Source organism: Lytechinus variegatus, chromosome 1, assembly GCF_018143015.1.
Source record: "Lytechinus variegatus isolate NC3 chromosome 1, Lvar_3.0, whole genome shotgun sequence".
NCBI lineage: Eukaryota > Metazoa > Echinodermata > Echinoidea > Temnopleuroida > Toxopneustidae > Lytechinus > Lytechinus variegatus.
The window spans coordinates 76,163,913-76,182,514 of NC_054740.1; the positions used below are offsets into that span (position 1 = coordinate 76,163,913).

An 18,602-nucleotide genomic window follows, 5' to 3' on the forward strand; every position below is an offset into this window, starting at 1 on the left:
CAATCGGCCCCGTAGTGTCGGGGTGGGAGGGGGGGGGGGGGAGGAAGGTGCAAGACGGGGTGCAAGTGGGGTGCAAGGTTAACACTGGGCTAATGACCCCCGTAATGGTTCCAATTCGAATTTTAAGTAATGATATAAATCAACATCAATAACAGCAATGGATGAGGAATTCCGGGGAGGAGTAAGCCATAGGCCTCACCTGCCCTTTCCCCTGTAAGAGTTTTAGGAATTTCAAATTGCGAAAATATGATCCCCCAAACCATACTCCTCATTCGCAGTTGCCCCAGTGGCGTACCTAGGATTTTTTCCACAGGTCAGGGGGGGGGGGGGCAGAAAACGTCTGCCAAAAAATTGACAAGCAAGCAAAAAAAAAAAGGTCTTCAAGCTCGTCAGGGGGGCAATAAAGGTCTTCAAGCTCGTCAGGGGGGCAAAAAAGTCTTTCAAGCTTGTCAGGGGGGGGGGGGCAGGGATACGTCATTTGCATGGATTGTGCCTCGTCTGCCCCCCCCCCTGTAGCCGGTACGCTAGTGAGTTGCCTCCTCCCACAATCTCGACGATACTTGTGACTTCCTTCCCAAAGTTACACAGGCCTTACCGTACGCAATCTTAGTTTAATATTGGGCAATCACAATATCCTGCATTAGTTCAGGGTGAACATAATCCAGGAGCTAAATTTGCACACACACGCGCAGAAATAACAATGAACGAATCGAAATATTTTTTAAAAAAATTAAAGAGGACAGAAATGGCGTATGGGATGTCAAAAAAAAAATTGTAAGCGAGCTTGAAAGCGCAATATTTTTACCTTTAAATAAAGTCTAGTTTGTGATTGGCATAGGCCTATTATATACAAATTGTAATCATTTTTCTCTCCCTTTCCTTTCCTTTCTTTTCTACCCTTTTCTTCCTTTTTTTAAATCGTGAAAATTTAAAATTTATGGATGGTCCCTGGCCCCCAAGCCCCACGTCTGTAGCCCGGCCGCGGGGTCTGCTCGCCCCCGGTGTACGCCACAATTTGCATAGAATATTCATGTTGGCCGATAACATTTAGAAAGAGATCACACACGTCGTGAGTAATGAAAATAGTAAAAGTTCTTTAAAATATAGGCTTCCATAGTGATTTAAATTGGTTCACGGATTTCAGCTGTATTCGGGAATGCTGGTAGCGAAAGCAATATTTTATTCAAGCTTTGAAAGTACCTTCGGATATGTACTTTTTTCCGTGGTGCATCTACCTTTTCTGCGATTTTTTAAAAATGATGTTATTTATCATTTCTTAAGACTTTTGTCAAAAGATCTTGCGTATGTATCTTGCGAATCTAATAACCTTATCACCTCTAATACAATTGACTTGCTGTGATTAAAAAAAAACTTTCTTTTAAAAGATGTTATAATATGAGCTCAACACATTAGAAAAGATTGAGGAATTTGAAATAATCCCTCTTCACGCGCGAAGTTCGTAAGCTAAAATGTTTTATAAACAGTTTGAGAAGAGAAAAGGGCATTCATTTAGTGGTATTAAAGGTCACGTCCACCTCAGAAAACTGTTGATTTGAGTCAATAGAGAAAAATCAGACAAGCACAATGCTGAAAATTTCATCAAAATCGGATGTAAAATAAGAAAGTTATGACATTTCAAAGTTTCGATTATTTCTAACAAAAATGTCATAACTTTCTTATTTTACATCCGATTTTGATGAAATTTTCAGTGTTATGCTTGTTGAATTTTTCTCTTTTTATTCAAATCAAGTTTTTGTTGGGGTGGATCTGTCCTTTAAATGCTCACCTTTGTATCAAATGCCTAGTTAGATCAGATTTAGCCACATTTAATTACCCATTACTCACAAAACAGAGAAGAAAGACGGGTAAGCATGCAGGGAGAGGATATTCCTTCCCGCGGATAGAGTTGAAGCTCTGGAATTTCGAAATTTCTCTAAAATCTTAGGCTGCTTTAATTCACTTGATATTTCTTAGATTATTCAATTCAATTTATTAAACCATAAAAATATGTATAAACAAAACATACAGTAATTATGCAATAAATAGTACAAAATATGGCTAGAACCATCATAAATAAAAAAGCAAACTGCTTGGAGAGAATGCCCCCCCAAAAAAGCATTGACCAAATTTACAATTAGAAACAGTAAACTAACAAAACATAAACTTTATCAGCAGACATAAATGCAAACTTATAAACATACATTCACTCACACAAACACACACACACAAACCCTGGTAATTTTTAAGATTTTCCATTAAGTATAGGCCCTAAATATTTTTTAAAACGGGATACAGTTGAGCAATATCTTAAGAAAGTTGGGGTTGATTCCATTTTTTGTATACCGACTAAAGCTAGTGAATTAAAAGAAGAAGAAAGTCTCCCTTTTGAAACATGAAAATGACCTTTTTGTCAAATAGCATATGAATGAACATTTGAGTTGAGTGAAAACATATTACAATATTTCAATGGAAAATCTGATTTGTAACTGAGTACATGAAGAGTATTTCAAGGAATTAATCCATGTACAGGTAAAATATTCTTCTTTTTGAAAAGGGTTTTATAGCACTTTGCATATGGGACTTTGTAGTTAATCGGATGATTTTTTTAGAACATGTATAGGATGTATGGTTTTAGAAGGCGTGATTTGTATGTATTACTCCCAAATAAAGAGTCTAGTTGCAAAGGGGGTTAGGTCCACTTTGGGCCATTCCGAGAAAAAACATGTTTTTTATTCTCACTTATTGCAATATTCTTATGAGAAACTAAATTGCCATGATGTACTACCCTATCATGTGAACATAAAATTGGGTATAAAAGAAATCTACCTGTCTCCAATTTTTTTCTATATACTTTACAAAAATATCATTGTGGACCTAACTCCTTTTGGAATCAAACTGAAATGAATCCAATCTCTTTTGATTAAAAAAGTGATTTTCCTTTGCCACTTTCATTCATTTTTTTTTCATTTGAATTTCAAATTTTCTTTGGTATCATCAGAGTGACTAAAATTTTGAGGTTTAGAGACAGAAATCAATTGAATTTATGAAAAATGGACCTAACCCCTTTGACAAATGAGTTCTTCAGCAGAGTTTAGTTGCAAAAGGCGTTAGGTCTACTCGAAGAAAATCATTTTTTTTATTGTCCCATATTGCAATATTCTTATGCGAAACTGAATTTTCATGATACCCTATCATAGAACATATTATGTAAGAAACCTACCTGTCTTCATATTTTTTAAGATATTCTTTTCCCAAAAAAAATCTGTGTGGACATAACCCCTTTTGCAACTAAAGTAAAATGGACCTAACCCCTTTTGAAAAAAAGGTGATTTTTCTTTGCCATTTTAGTTCACTTTTTGATAAGAATTTCAACTTTTCTTTGGAATCATCTTACAGCTACTAAAAATCTATACATTGAGACATAAAAGTCAAATTTGATGTAAAATTGACCTAACCCCTTTTGCAAGTGAGCTCTTCAAATATATTTTCAATAATTCAGATGTGGCAGGATAAGGCTACTATAAAAGATATTTAAAACTTTAGAAGATAATGTGAATTTCAGTGTAGATACCAACATATTTAGATAAAGATTTATAATTTTTTATATGTGTATGATCCAATCCATGATCCCATTAAAAGTAACTTCAAGAAATTTTATATTCTTCAATTTAGAAATTACAAGATTATCAATTATGATATGTGGTATGTCATTGGGCACTCTCTTGTTCCTTGATATAAATATAATATAGTTTTTTTTGGCTATATTCAGAGATAATTTATTTCCTTTGAACCAGGTAGAGACTTTTGCTGTATAGTTCTCTGTTTACCGACAAGACAAGTGTTTTAATGTTACTGTTATTAGGCATGAGCATTGATAATATCATTGACATATATAAGGAACAAGAGAGGGCCCAAGACAGATCCCTGAGGGACACCCCATGCAGTTAAGATGATGTATTGATGATTTGACACACCATTGACCATCACTATTGACTTATGTTAGATAGATAATCGTCAAATCATTTAAGGGCAAGACGTCTGACACCACAAGAGTCATTTTTTAGCAGTATGTGATGGTCAATGATGTCAAATGCCTTTGACAAGTCCATAAAAAGTCCAATGCAAAAATTATCTTTTTAAAGTTAATTTTGAATATAAGAAACCGCTAAAGAAGTCGATAAATTTTTCCTGAAATAAAATTGAGCATCAGTTTAAAAAATTATTCATCCGTAAAAATGTATATAAACGTTCATGAATTTTTTTAAAAAGAATCTTTGCATATAGAGAAAGGATAGAAAATGGTCTATAATGAGTTAAATCTTTTGCATTTCAAGCATTTTGTGATTATGAATAAAATGCAGGAGTTAAAATACATTTTTTTAACTACTAATGCAAGCGCAAATCGCGTGCCGAAAATTTTGATGAACTGTCATGAAAAGGGAGATGTTAAGTAGTTTGTTCTAGAATAATTTGTATAAAAAAATCATCGAACAAAATGCGAGCGTGCAGCTCTAGCTAATAAGCTTGACAATCAGACCTGAAAAGGGATATTTTCTTACAGCCTATGTAATAAACGAAAACAAATGCTAGTACTTGACAAATCAAATTCTACGAGCGCGCCGCGCGAACAGAAAATGTTTATTTTCAGACCATGAGACGGACATTTTTACAAAGCACTTTTTTTAATATCAATTTATAAATCAACTTATGAAAGTTCGATATCCGAGCTGAAAGATGTTTTGTATATTGACTTTAAAACTTCATATCAGCCTATTGAGCAATATATGTATCTTGCTTTGCCAATAGGGGGGGGGGGGGCATCAGCCCCCTGGATCCGCCTATGTTAAGGCGCTTACTATGGGCGTTACTATATGTATATATAAGCGCCCTGTATTCTGTTTAAGGTTTATACTTTGGGAAAAAAAATCAAGGTGCACCCCCAATATGCAAATTTTTTTCCCCAATATGATTTTTTTTGTAGATATTTGAAATGAAGCGCATGTATGCAGTTAGGCTGATTAATTTTATGAAAAACAGGAAGGGGCCTTTACCGGTCCTGAAGGCAAAATGTGCAAAATGAGCTATGCGAATAAAATGCAGTAGAATAAAAATGAAAATCAATTAAGGGACATCGGGGACGACTATGGTCTACCGCCATCTATGACTAAAGATAATGGATCACTTTGCTTCGGTCGTTAATTTGCCGCTGCAAAAAAAAAGAAAAATAAGAGAAGGGTGCATTCGATTACACATATTTGTGAAGAGAATGGAATAAAGGCATTTGTATTCTTAATATGACTTTGTGTACCATATTCAAATCGAGCATCACGCTCCAAATAGAATAAAATTGTGTTGCCAAATTATAATAATGCAAATATAAATTAAGATTGATAATAAATAATAATAATAATAAGAATATCGTGAGGAGGAGAACGACGAGGTATATACAAAAAAATTAAGAAGAAACTCAAAAAGGAACAGAAGAAAATGCTTGGAACCGGAAGAATGTAAAGGGTGCATGGAGAGGGTACGACTTGAATAAGATAAAAGAAAAAGAAGTTAGGCGATAATGAGAAAAAAAAACACACACAAAAACAAAGAAGGGGAAAGAAGACGATATCTCCGGGCCGGCTCGGGGCACAATCTTGAACAAAAGGAAATGAGGTTTTTGCGATTACACCAAAATCAATAACTTTAGATATCTATGTCCTCGCTTGGTTGATGATAATTCAAAATAATTATGATTCCAAGCTGAGCGCCAAGTAAAGGTTGTTTTTAAAACGAATATGCACGCTCTTGCGCGTTCAATGACTTAATGATCAATACTAATCAATAAGAAGGCTCAATCTGCGCGTGATCTGTGGGAGCTGGAGCGAACAGGGCCTGGGCTGATGGGGTACCGTTATCTTATTTGCATAATTGATTGGGTCACGTGGTTACCATTGACAACAAAGTATGGCGACGAGACTGAGATTAGGGAACGCTTTTCTCATTTACCGGTCCTTTTCTTCGTGCTAAAACATGTGACTTTTAATCTGGAGGTATGCAGCCGAATTTATCAGGAGGAAGGTGAGTTCAGCGTATGATAAAGACTTAGTTAAAGTTAAAGATTTATTTTTGTCAAACGCTTTGATCTTTTCCAACTTTTTTTCCCGTTGTGAATTGTGGTACGGTACCCCCTTCTTCCTCTCCGGTTTCGCGTTGATCAGGCCCCCTGGCGGGGCCGCCTAAGTTCTGTTGGGACTCCGTCTGGACATACCGTGCGGGCGGTGACGTACGTGAGCCCGAACTTCAAGTTTTAAATAAAGTTTACTTTAGTTAGACTCTAGATTATACTTGAACTTCAGTTGTTAATTCTATAGGCGTTACGTTAATTTCACGGGAATGATCTCTCAACAAAGCAAAGTGGTCACTAGGCTTAGCTACTGATTGAAATTTATGATAATTTTTTTTATGACATCGTCATCGGAAAGTTCTTACTCACCCTGACAACTCCAAAATAAAAAGCCTAAATGGCCTAGCTTAGGCTATATGAATTTATAAAGAATACCAGAAAAATAATTAATAGGCCTAAGTTAGTTAGTATTTGTTAGGCCTAGGCCTAGTTAACGTAAGTAGCATTAAAAAATATTGAAGGTTTGAGGAAAATGCAATGAAGATTTAGGCCTATAACTAAGAAAATCATTAGTTTAGAATTTCTACTTCATGATAAAGAATTTTTTCTTTCAGAAGTGGCAGTGAAACTTGTTTGTTGATATACTGAAGCTTGAAGGTACAATGTAAATCATCAAATTTTTTAGACAATGACATTTCATTGATCTTTAAATTCACGATACATCACATGTCACAAATAAAAAAAAATGAAATTCAAATAGATCTAGAGTCAACATGCTTAACTTTTTTTTTTAATCTTTGATGGATTCCCTCAATTTCACCAATAATATTTTAAAATATTTTTAGTGAACTTCTTTTTTTTTGATGACTTTAAAAATTGTTAATGAGTTTAAAATTGATTCAATTCAGTCTCCTTCTCTAGTTTAGATATCAAATAAAAGTAAAAAGATAGAACTTATATTTCCTAACATCTTATTGTGATTGAATATCAACTTTATGGTAATTTATAAGTGTGCACAAATTATGGTCACCCTGTCACTTTTGAATTTATATATCTGCCAAAGGCATGCTGTATCCAGTCCAACTAATTGTCCACTTTTGTCCTGTTTTTCTGATGTGCAATTCTGATACATGTATGATCTGGCAGGTTAGAGATGCAAAACCATATTTATTCAATATGAAAACAAAGGGAAGTAGATCTACATGCAATGGAAATAAGTCCAGGGCTATGTATCACAAAGATCAGCGATTAATTGTATGCTTGATGGGAGAGTAGTTTAGTACTCAATATTGTTTATTGTTTAATAAATTTGCATGCAAAGGATAGAGTTTTGGAGTTTTCTATTTATTTTTTATCCCTCTTTCTTTTTTTTGGGGGGAGGAGGACGTTTCATGAAAGTTGTCACTTTTCAGCACTGCCAAGCTGTCAACCTGTAGGAAATTACAGAAAGCTATAGTATCTCAATATCAATTCCTTCCCATCACAGTTAGATCTACCTTAGAAGTAGATTAAGTATGTATCGTTTTGTAGTAGTTACTGAAGTTTTTGAGGAGAAAATGAACTTTTGTAGATCATTTGCTGTTGCTTGTTTTTACAAGTGAGTGGCAATAATTGATTTAAACAATTTAAACATTTTCTTATGAGCAAGAAGTCCATTTGAATCCCATCCTGTCATAGTCCCTTCATTTTTTCCTAACTGCATATTGTACAATATTTAGTTGGTATCCAGGGAGTTCGGATGGTCCATTTTTGTCTCACCTGCGAAGCAAAGTGAGACTATAGGCGCCGCTTTTCCGACGGCGGCGGTGGCGGCGGCGGCGGCGTCAACATCAAATCTTAACCTGAGGTTAAGTTTTTGAAATGACATCATAACTTAGAAAGTATATGGACCTAGTTAATAAAACTTGGCCATAAGGTTAATCAAGTATTACTGAACATCCTATTAGAGTTTCATGTCACATGACCAAGGTCAAAGGTCATTTAGGGTCAATGAACTTAGACCATGTTGGAGGAATCAACATCGAAATCTTAACCTGAGGTTAAGTTTTTGAAATGTCATCATAACTTAGAAAATATATGGACCTAGTTCATGAAACTTGGACATAAGGTTAATCAAGTATCACTGAACATCCTGCATGAGTTTCACGTCACATGACCAAGGTCAAAGGTCATTTAGGGTCAATGAACTTTGGCCGAATTGGGGATATCTGTTGAATTCCCATCATAACTTTGAAAGTTTATGGATCTGATTCATGAAACTTGGACATGATAGTAATCAAGCATCACTGAACATTTTGTGCAAGTTTCAGGTCACATGATCAAGGTCAAAGGTCATTTAGGGTCAATGAACTTTGGCCGAATCGGGGGTATCTGTTGAATTACCATCATAACTTTGAAAGTTTATGGGTCTAGTTCATTAAACTTGGACATTAGAGTAATCAAGTATCACTGAACATCCTGTGCGTGTTTCAGGTCAAATGTCCAAGGTCAAAGGTCAATGAACTTTAGCCGAATTGGGTGTATCTGTTGAATTACCATCATAACTTTGAAAGTTTATGGATCTGATTCATGAAACTTGTACATAAGAGTAATCAAGTATCACTGAACATCCTGTTCGAGTTTCAGGTCACATGATCAAGGTCAAAGGTCATGTAAGGTCAATGAACTTTGGCCATGTTGGGGTTTTTTGTTGAATAACCATCATATCTCTGTAAGTTTATTGGTCTAGTTCATAAAAAGAGGACATAAGAGTAACCATGTATCACTGAAACATCTTGTGCGAGTTAGAGTAGTATGCAAAGTCAGCACTGCTGCTATATTGAACCGCGTGATGCAGGTGAGACGGCCAGAGGCATTCCACTTGTCTTTTCAAGTTACATCCAATAAATTTAGAATCAGGCCTGATCTGTTGCATGATATTCAGCTGCCCCAGACTTTCCAAACTGCCTACATTGTACAGGTCAATCTTGCTAAAATGCATTGATATTATACAACTTATATTGTTCTTGATACAATGTTTTTAAGCACTGCATACTTTTACCCTGGCTTTTGATAGCACGGCTGCACTACTTGGACCCTTGAGCATTCAATTAATTACTTCGTACCAGGTACACATTTAAAGCACCTGGGTGGAGAGTGACAAATGTAGATAAACCTGTATACCAAATGAAGCAAATGCTGTAGTGAAATTTAAACCCCCACCTTGTGGGTCAGAGTTTGGAGGGATATCCACTGAGCCACAACACCTCTACTAATTGATTTCTGCAATTGTAAAAGTATGATCCTATTCATGGATTCTAGAATTCTATAAATGCGTATTATGAAATTTACTGTTTCTCTATGTATCATCCATAGAAGCGACGATCCACTTGAACGTTCATTCCCACACATCAAGCTTGCCTCTCCTGAAGATGAACTGTTGAACAAATCTCTGTTGGAATCCCTGACCCCAGCTTCTCCTAGCTCTAGTGCTCCATACCGTCTTCCTAAGCTTAGTTCTACAGGGTCGGTATCTTCAACATGTACATCAGGTAGCGATCCGTTAGAGGGTACCCTACGCAATGGACAGTCATCGACTGATGGTCTCAGCCCACGCAGTCAACAGAGCATTAAATCCAAGTAAGTACTCACCAGGATATGCCAAGTTTACCAATGAAAGCTGTATATCAGTCAAGGCATAAAGTACAGTATTATACATATATCCACTCTGTTATAATTCAGTTTTTTAAACACTGTTAATATACAGAAATAAGAATGATTGTAGTGCAAAAAAATTGTATATTTTAAACCATGAAAATATTACATAATACATAGAACAACAAATAAAATGTATTTTTCAGCATTAAAACTGACAATCATTTGTTTGCTTCAATCGCCTGCATATTGTCATGTAGGCCTATGCTTGTTTAAATCATATGTAGAAGAGCATCCTATGGATTAGATTTAATCTTTCACGAAACATTAGACTTCAGATATTGCATTATATTCATTAACTTTGTACATGCTTCAGATAAGAATTTTCATTGGGAATCTATATCAGGCTATCAATACCACCTTCTGTTTGTTGGGCAAATCTATGATTTATCTACAGACTACAGATTTTCTTGTACTTGAAAATCATTTTAAGCATGTGTACTATAATTCTTTGAATTGTGGTACAATGAAGATATGATTGCCTTTTCATTTGCTGGATATTTTTTTTCTATCATACTTCTTTTGCGGAGGATGGATTGTATCCCGACACACCTTTTTGTATTGTTATTATTCACAGCCTGTCCAAGATGTCCAGTAGGAGTACTCGATCTAGCAATCGCCTTCCCATCCCTCCCTACACCATAGCACAACTCCGACGGGCGCAAAACATCCATGTGCCGTCCTTTAAGAAGGCACAGTTTGCCCCTCTTGTCTCTAGTCCTGCTCGGAAAGCAGTCATAGAAGAAGATGGTAAGATCGAGAGGACTGAAGTGGATGATAGGACCAGAGTGGAACAGGAGATACATGTCCGGGCAGAGCCAGAAACAACAAGAGCAACTACTAGATATTCACAGTAAGTCATGCAGAAAGAAAATGATACATGAAATGGGAGTGAAGATAGGAAATCAAAGGAGCATATTTTTGGAAGAAAAATATAAAAGATGAAGATAAAAAGTACAAAACATGGAAATATTTCAGAGTGCAGCAAGTGAATTACAAAGTTGATGGAATTGGAAGGCATGTGATAGATTTAGATATTTCATGTAAATAAATTGGATTAGATGTTGGAATAAAAACAATTCTTCCTTATTTGAGACCACAAATGTCTCTCCAACTCTTCAAAGTTCAATCACAGGGTGCTACATACGCACTTGCCCGATTGCCCGGGGCAAGTAAAAGTTAGAGTCGGGCAAGTGTTTTGAAGTAAAGACCAAAACTACTTGCCCAAATTCGGCAAACAAAATTCTCACAGTAGAATTACCAGAATTAGGGTCGATATGATATTGACCCTAATTTTGGTCATGGCAGGCAAGATAAAATCACTTTGGAAAAAGAAATGCAATAACAAGGTAGATCAGTTCGTGTCAAAAGAGAGAAAAATGTCAATGGTTTTTATTAATACCGCAAAACTTTCTTTTCAAGAGGTAAAACTTTTTTTTCAAGGATTTTTCCGGGCAAGTATATTCCAACTATTTGAAAATTTACTTGCCCAACTGAGCAAGTGCTTCCAAACAGTTATGTAGCACCCTGAATCATGTAGAGTTTCATCAGTGATTTTTCATCAGCCAATCAGATGCAAGCTTTTCCAGCAGCTGTAGTACATCAATATCTCTAATATTCTTTATGAAATTCTCCCCTGATGTGAACATTTTGACAAAGTGATTTTTTTTACTTGTAGCAAGTCATCTAAAATAACAGGTGTGCAAATGTCTGCTGAAAATATGGATTCCATGTTATATTGATGTCCCCCCTCTCTGTGTGCGTGTAATAATGTTTTTGGTTGTGTACAAGAACCTCATGTTAGCAGTTGCCAAGTGTTATTCTAGCAAAGTCCCTGACAGATATACTTATTTGTTTCCTTTATGTCAACTGCCAGAGGCGTGGAGAGATCTAACCGCCTTTCAAATGTTTTATAAGGCATTTCTACCATTGTAAGAGCAAGAGTGAGTTGCATAGTCTTTTTGTAGCACAAAAGCTTTTCTACTTCAGAAAATCAATATGTAATGAAATAGTATTGATTTATACTCCTTGGTCAATGTGTCCTCAGGCTATATGCACAAAAGAAATCTTGTTGTGTAAGAAAGTGATCACAGATGATGTCCTAAATGAAGTCAAGACTTTGACAGAGTGTTGTTTTTTCACTTGTACACACATTCATGTATGGGGATCAATAGCTAGACTTGCGATGGAGTTTTTGAAGTAATTGGTAGTATTTATTAAGAATGTTAACAAAATGTACAGTTGAAATTGATGAACAATTATGAATGAAATAAATACTGAAAATTGAATCTGAAGGATGCATTCATAAGTATGCTTGTTTGATACACTGTCCATCACATACTGTATGGCACAACTCCTGTGTGGTGTTAAATGGACTCACATTCAGTTTGTGCTTGGATTTGTGAAATTGCTGTCTTTAAAAGTTCAGATTGGAAATTACAATCCCTCTCCCCCAGTTCAAAGTTTATTTAATTGATGAAAAGAGGCCCAACTCTAATGTTTGCCAACAAATAAACTAATTGTTGAGTCTTCCTTGAGATGCATAGTGTTGTGTATCTGTAAAAAGCATTTCTTGCTTATGATTTTGATTGTAGTGTTGAGGCACTTCTCTGTATTGATTAGGAAACACCTGCAAGGTCTTCTTTCAAACAGGCTTGCTTAATTTCTGGTTTTTAATGTTGGTCTTTTGGTCTTATTGTTTTGTTGTAATTTTCTGTGTCCTTTTTATTGCTACATGTACATACATGTATGTAAATGTACAGCTTGCTAATGTTCATTTCGTCTCACAAGAATTTACATTTTGTCAATGAATTTGTCCATAATTAACATTGACAATATTCATGAAAATACAACAGTAGCCTAATGATATCAGAAACAATTCTTCTTGTTTTGTTTATGGGAACAATACAATTTCATTTTGAGCCACAGTCATAATCTTTTTCTTTTTGCACAGTTTGTCCCTTTAAGGCTTTTAGCATTCTAGTTTGAGAGTTGAAGTAAAAGAGAAGAAGTAAAATACATGCAAATTGATAGATACTGTATATGAATTATTATAAAGAATTTATTTGTCATACACATGATGTATGCAGTCAAGGTTATGGGGGGGGGGTGGAAAGTGATGAAATTATTTTGACCACCTTGTTTTGACAGAACATTTAATGCAGACTTGATGTGACATGTAAATTATGAATTCTATTTAAAATGACTTTCTCTCTCATTCAACAGTGCAAGTAGAACTACGTATGGACCTCGAAGTGCTGCTGTTTCTATGACCATTCCCATGGCCAGTGGTACTGATTACTCCCATCCACCTCCAGACCAAAAGGCTGAATGGAGACTATCACCTTACAGACATAAAAACTATGACAATCAGGTACGTTTTAAGTTAATCAAAACTGATATTCTTTGAGAGTTATACCCATTAGCCTTTAACATTATAATCTGACAAAGAATATTTTTGTTACTCAGATTTATTGATTTTTTTTTAATTGTGAAATTATTATTATTATTGTATACTTTTGAGAATTTGATTCATTTTAAACAGTGAATATGACAAGCAAAGATTACAAAAGGATGGGAATGCCACAAAGTACCACATTATACATGTACCTTTTTTATTTTCATGTTTATAATCTTAAATTTGAAATTAATAGAAATTGTAATTGCATTTTCTAACTCATAAATCATATAATTTTTTTTAGAATGTATTTATTATCATTATGCATATTTTTACATTTAACTATTTTAGTATTTATATTTTTGCTAATTTATTTTCATTTTTTGTTTTACTTTTTTTTTATTTCTTCTTAGAATTATTTAATTGATAATGCCAATAAGTGATTGTTCTGGTATCTACATATTATATTTATACAACAGGCTGTGACATCCAACTCTGGGCCTTACTCCCGTAAGTTTGTCATACACTGTTCTGCACCCAAGTCCTGGCTCCACATGAAGTTAAGACGCACCAAGACCACTCTGACGTGACAATCAGAAACGCAGAGAGACAGTTGCACCGACACTATGCAATCTTGTTATCCATCAAGCGAATTTCTTTCTTTTCAATGTGATTTAGATGATTGGGGTGAATCTTTATCAGTTAGAGTTGGACAAATGGCCTGACTATGTTAGGGCCCTGTTTCATAAAAGCTATTATGGATGAAAAGTCAATAACAGGTACAATAGAAAGTGTGTTTCTCAGTGAATCAATATCAAGAATTTCTCTCTTGTTGCCATTCACAGCCACTTATCTTTGATAATATCCTTCATGCATTAGGGAATTAGTCTGAATGGTGATAGTGATCTAATTCCTGAAATAGGTGTTGTATTTCGTGAAAACTAAGACACCCCAGACTTATTTGATGAAAAGCTTGCTGATATGCAAAGTCGCAAGGTTGTTTTTACATGTCCTTGATCTGCAGTGACTGGTTTATTGTGTTTCGAGGCAGGCAAATTGTAGTTTAAACTGTATTTACAGAACTCTAGCTGCTGGAAGTAGTATTGCTTCACCAGAGTTTAGGCTGATTGAACGAAGCCATAAGCTTTGTATGCTGGGAAAACCCCTTCAGAAGGTAGAAAATACTCTAATTTGATGCAAAGAAGTGTGTTCACAGAAGTTCTTCAGACAATAATCCTGTCAATAAGGTGCTTTAGACAGTGTTAACACACTGACATACATGTATTATTACAATGATTACCCCTTTATCAGATTCGATTGATCTTGCAAGAGTACAATCTTCACTCCCTAGGGAGTATTCCATACCGGCATTGTGTTAGCAGAAAGGCCCAAATAAACAAAGGTGGTTTTGCAAACCATCGGTTGAACCCATTGTTTTTGCAGATTTCCTGAATAGATTATGCTTATATACTCCGTTTAATAAAAAAATGTCCAATGCAAATGCGCGCTTCTGTCACAGTGTGCCAAATTGATGCTTGTTGCCATGGTGAGTTCACGTTTTTATTCACGAGTCCACTGTTTGAACGGTGGATAAAAATAGCGTGGATAACCACAGCAACAGATTTCAATTTGGCGCGCTGTGAGAAAAGCGTGTATCAGTATTGATCATTTTTTAGATACGCTGCAAATTAAGTGTAATACAGGAAATCTGCATAAACATCAATCATCAATGTCTTGCCAAAAGATGATGCCTTAATGTAATAAGAACACACAAATAGATCAAATATACACATATTCTGTGGAATGTTTTTGTACTTTTAAACATCAAATCTGATTTAAGGTTGGTTGAAAGTATATTATAGTCTTTCATATCTAAATCATTTCAGATCTGTTTCAGAGCTGGTTTTAGCCTTTTTATGTAATAGAAATGTGTCTATTAATTTAATGAGACCTAGATATGTGTACATTGAGTTGTTGCCATAAGAAAATATACCTTTCATGAATGTGCATGAAATACAAAGTAAAAATGCCCACTATTGCCTAGAGTAAGCAGGGTATTTGCTATTTTATATATTTTAAGAAGTATTTTTATAAACAATATTTACCTCATGCCATACATGTATGTGTAGTATGTCTTGCAAAATAAAGGTTGAGATTTAATGATGAATATGTGACCCTATAATTTAGGTTTAAATTATATTGACTTCTTTCTCAGGACACTCATGATATTTATTATCATCATACATTATCTAGAGTCCTTTGAAAATACTTCCAAATAGTAGGCCTTCTTGTTACGTTCTTTTTTTTTTAAAGAGGAGCATGAATGTATTGCATGTTGCAGTCTGTAATGTAAAAATAATCTGTCAAATCTTCTGACATGCAATCGTTTAATACCAGTTATTTGGACTATAAGGTGAAGTTTAATGAACATAAATATTTGTGTACCTCAGCGTTGGTGCCGTAACATTATGATCAAAGTGATGACCCATTGTTAATCGCTTGTCCTTGCAATCTTTGGTGAGATTATTGGAACATTTTGATGCCACTAGTTGTGCACCCCTTGAAAGTGTAAATGAAACTGTAAGTCAAATGTTCTGTGCGACATTAGTATATACCTGTCCTCCATATGAAACTTAAATTTAGTCTCTACAGGTATCCATATTTACCTTAATTATGTTTATTTAGTTTAACATGGTTACATGAAGACTCATTTGTGAGTTTCATATGAAGGATAGGTATTATTCACACAAAGATCTCTCTGATAAATTATATATTGGAACATGTGTAGCTTTTTATTCAAATTTTATTGAGAGACTTAATTTTCTTTGTCCTTTATTATGTCTGGTATACTCCGATTTATTTTCATCCTTAAACATTGCCCTCTGTAAATTGAAATCTGCATGCTCCTTTATTTCTTTTGATTGCCCATGTATTCTGACCCAGAAATTATCAGACCATTAAAAGATGTTTTTAAATATTTTATGTCATGTGACAATTTTGAAATGATAATCAGACAATTGTATAATCATTTGAAGATAAATTATACTTGTTAAAAGTATTCTTGCCAAAACATGCCATAATTGTTTATTCTATTAGTATAATCCTTCTCACTCTTAATTCTTATGCACAATACATTTTTGACACCTGCTAAATTATTCTTTGGTAAATCATTCTTTGCTAAATCAATCTGCACCATCTGGAATATTACTCTGACATTTCATTTCACTTCATTCTTTTGTCAATATTATTAGCGAATTAATCTCATGTATATGTATATAAGTCCTATATCAAGGTCTTTGTATAATTTGTAAGAATTTTTGTTTTTTATTTTTTTAATTGTAACAGTTTAGTAAGCTTTTTATGCATTGCAATTTATTATTTAATGAACAATCTGAATGATATTGACAATCATAACAACCAACCTGCTCATAACATTCTGAGTGGTGATTTTTGCACCCGTGCTTAGATCATCCTCAAGTATTCAGTATAGGCTACAGAAAATATTAAATGTACATGTAGATGAAAAAGTTGTACATCAAATGAAATGATGTATGCAATGGTACTTAAACATTATTGTCATGTTTATGCATTGTTTTCTGAAGATGATCTAGAATTTTATTTAAAACATTTAAAAGTCAAGACCATTTTCTGACCATACATGTGGTTGTATTCCTGTCACTGCACAATATATATTCTGTTGTATAAAAAAAATCATTGATTTTTTTACTGCCTGAACATAAACATCAATTGGTACATGTATATCTTAACTTTTATTGAAATGACGTATATAATCTATAATACATCTTATTTTCCATATTCTATTCATTTTCATGGGTTAATCAGCATTACAAAACACACTTGTAAGCTACATTTGACAATCATGGTTGTATTTATGTTAAAAGGCTTGTTCAGACATGGCTCTACAGACCGCTGTATCAAAGCTCAACAACATTACAAGTCAGTTTATACTCTCAAAGGAAATCAAAATACAAGGAGATAATTATTTGAAAGAATAAAATGAGAGGAGCAATTTATAACTTGTTTCATCAAAATCAGTTATAGAATGAGAGAGTTATAGAAGTTTGAAAGGTCTTTTTTTGTATTTTCTTTTGGGATCCTCAAATTGACAAATATGCTTAAAAATCGCTGATTTTGTGAAAAACTCCATTTTTTGTGGACACAAATTGTCAGATTTCCCTTTTACTTTGCATATATCACATTATCTCCTCCTGACCTTGACATCTGTTTGATATGAATTATATTTTCCCATGACATATGTTATGCTCATCAGGAGGCAAGATGCAATTACTAAGATAATGGGGAAAATTTGAAAATTTGTAGGAGTTATCCACAAAATCAGCAATTTGAAGCAAGTTTGCCAATTTGAGGATCTCAATAGAAAATACAAACTAAGAAAACTTTTCAAACGTCCAATTTTGATGAAACTTGTTTTAAATTGTTGTTCTCATTTTACTCTTTCAATAAGATTGCTTCTCTTCTTGGGTTTTGGTTTTCTTTTGCATGGTATGAAGTTGACCGAGGCAGAAAAAGCCATTGATCAAACCCAGTGTAATAAATATAGCATGGCATCTTCAGACAAATCTCTTGTCTTTCTTCTATAATCTGTGTTCATTATATTGCGGTCAATTTCACTCTGAATACCAATTGTGTTGTTGAGCTTTGTTCCCGAGTTCTAAATACATGTATTTGTATATACATACATGTAAATTAGCTCTGAACATGCCATTATAATATTTTGTGCTGGTTTATTGTTTTGAAATAGGGTTAGAATGAGTGTATGAAGTGATTGCACATTGTACAAAGAAAAGTTCCTATAACATGTGATGTCATGTATATCATATTGTATAATACACTGAATTTTACAAATAAATTTTGTAATGAAATGAATATAAATTTTCAAAAGTTTTTTTTTATATTTTGTTGTGTGATAGAATGGGAGATGAAATTATGCATACAAAATCATGAAAATCGGATTAAAGGGACACTAAATCTTGTTTTTGACTTTCAGTCAGACTGGACTCTTTGTCATACCCAATCCTCAGACCAGTCTTCTCCTGTTCAACTTAAACTTTCTCTCCTCAAATGTAATTTTCAACCTCCCTACATACACAATTAAACTCCCCAAAGTTGTAACTATACACTTTCATTCTCTGATTCCCAAAATTATTCTCTCACTCTTTATTCTCTTCCTCAATGAACATAAAGTCTGTGTTGGTGCAAGAATGCGCTTTTAGCACATTTTGTGTGCGATGCGCAAAAAAGCAGTGTTAAGGGCGTTCTTGCACCGACGCAGTGAAATGTACCTTGCTCCATTCTGGGGCCTGTTGCAGAAGAGTTGAATTCAACTAAACAGTGGAACACAAGTCCTACAGATGT

The 18,602-nt window shown here is 34.4% G+C and overlaps 1 protein-coding gene across 1 annotated transcript; it reads left to right on the plus strand.

Annotated features, from left to right (window-relative positions):
* Positions 1 to 5,951: 5,951 nt before the first annotated feature.
* Positions 5,952 to 17,353, plus strand: LOC121423362. Its single transcript, XM_041618723.1, has 5 exons — positions 5,952 to 6,069; positions 9,470 to 9,733; positions 10,386 to 10,661; positions 13,034 to 13,181; positions 13,685 to 17,353. Exons 1-5 carry the CDS (start codon positions 6,044 to 6,046, stop codon positions 13,793 to 13,795), a joined length of 825 nt encoding a protein of 274 aa, XP_041474657.1. The 5' UTR covers positions 5,952 to 6,043; the 3' UTR covers positions 13,796 to 17,353.
* The last annotated feature ends 1,249 nt before the right edge of the window (positions 17,354 to 18,602 follow it).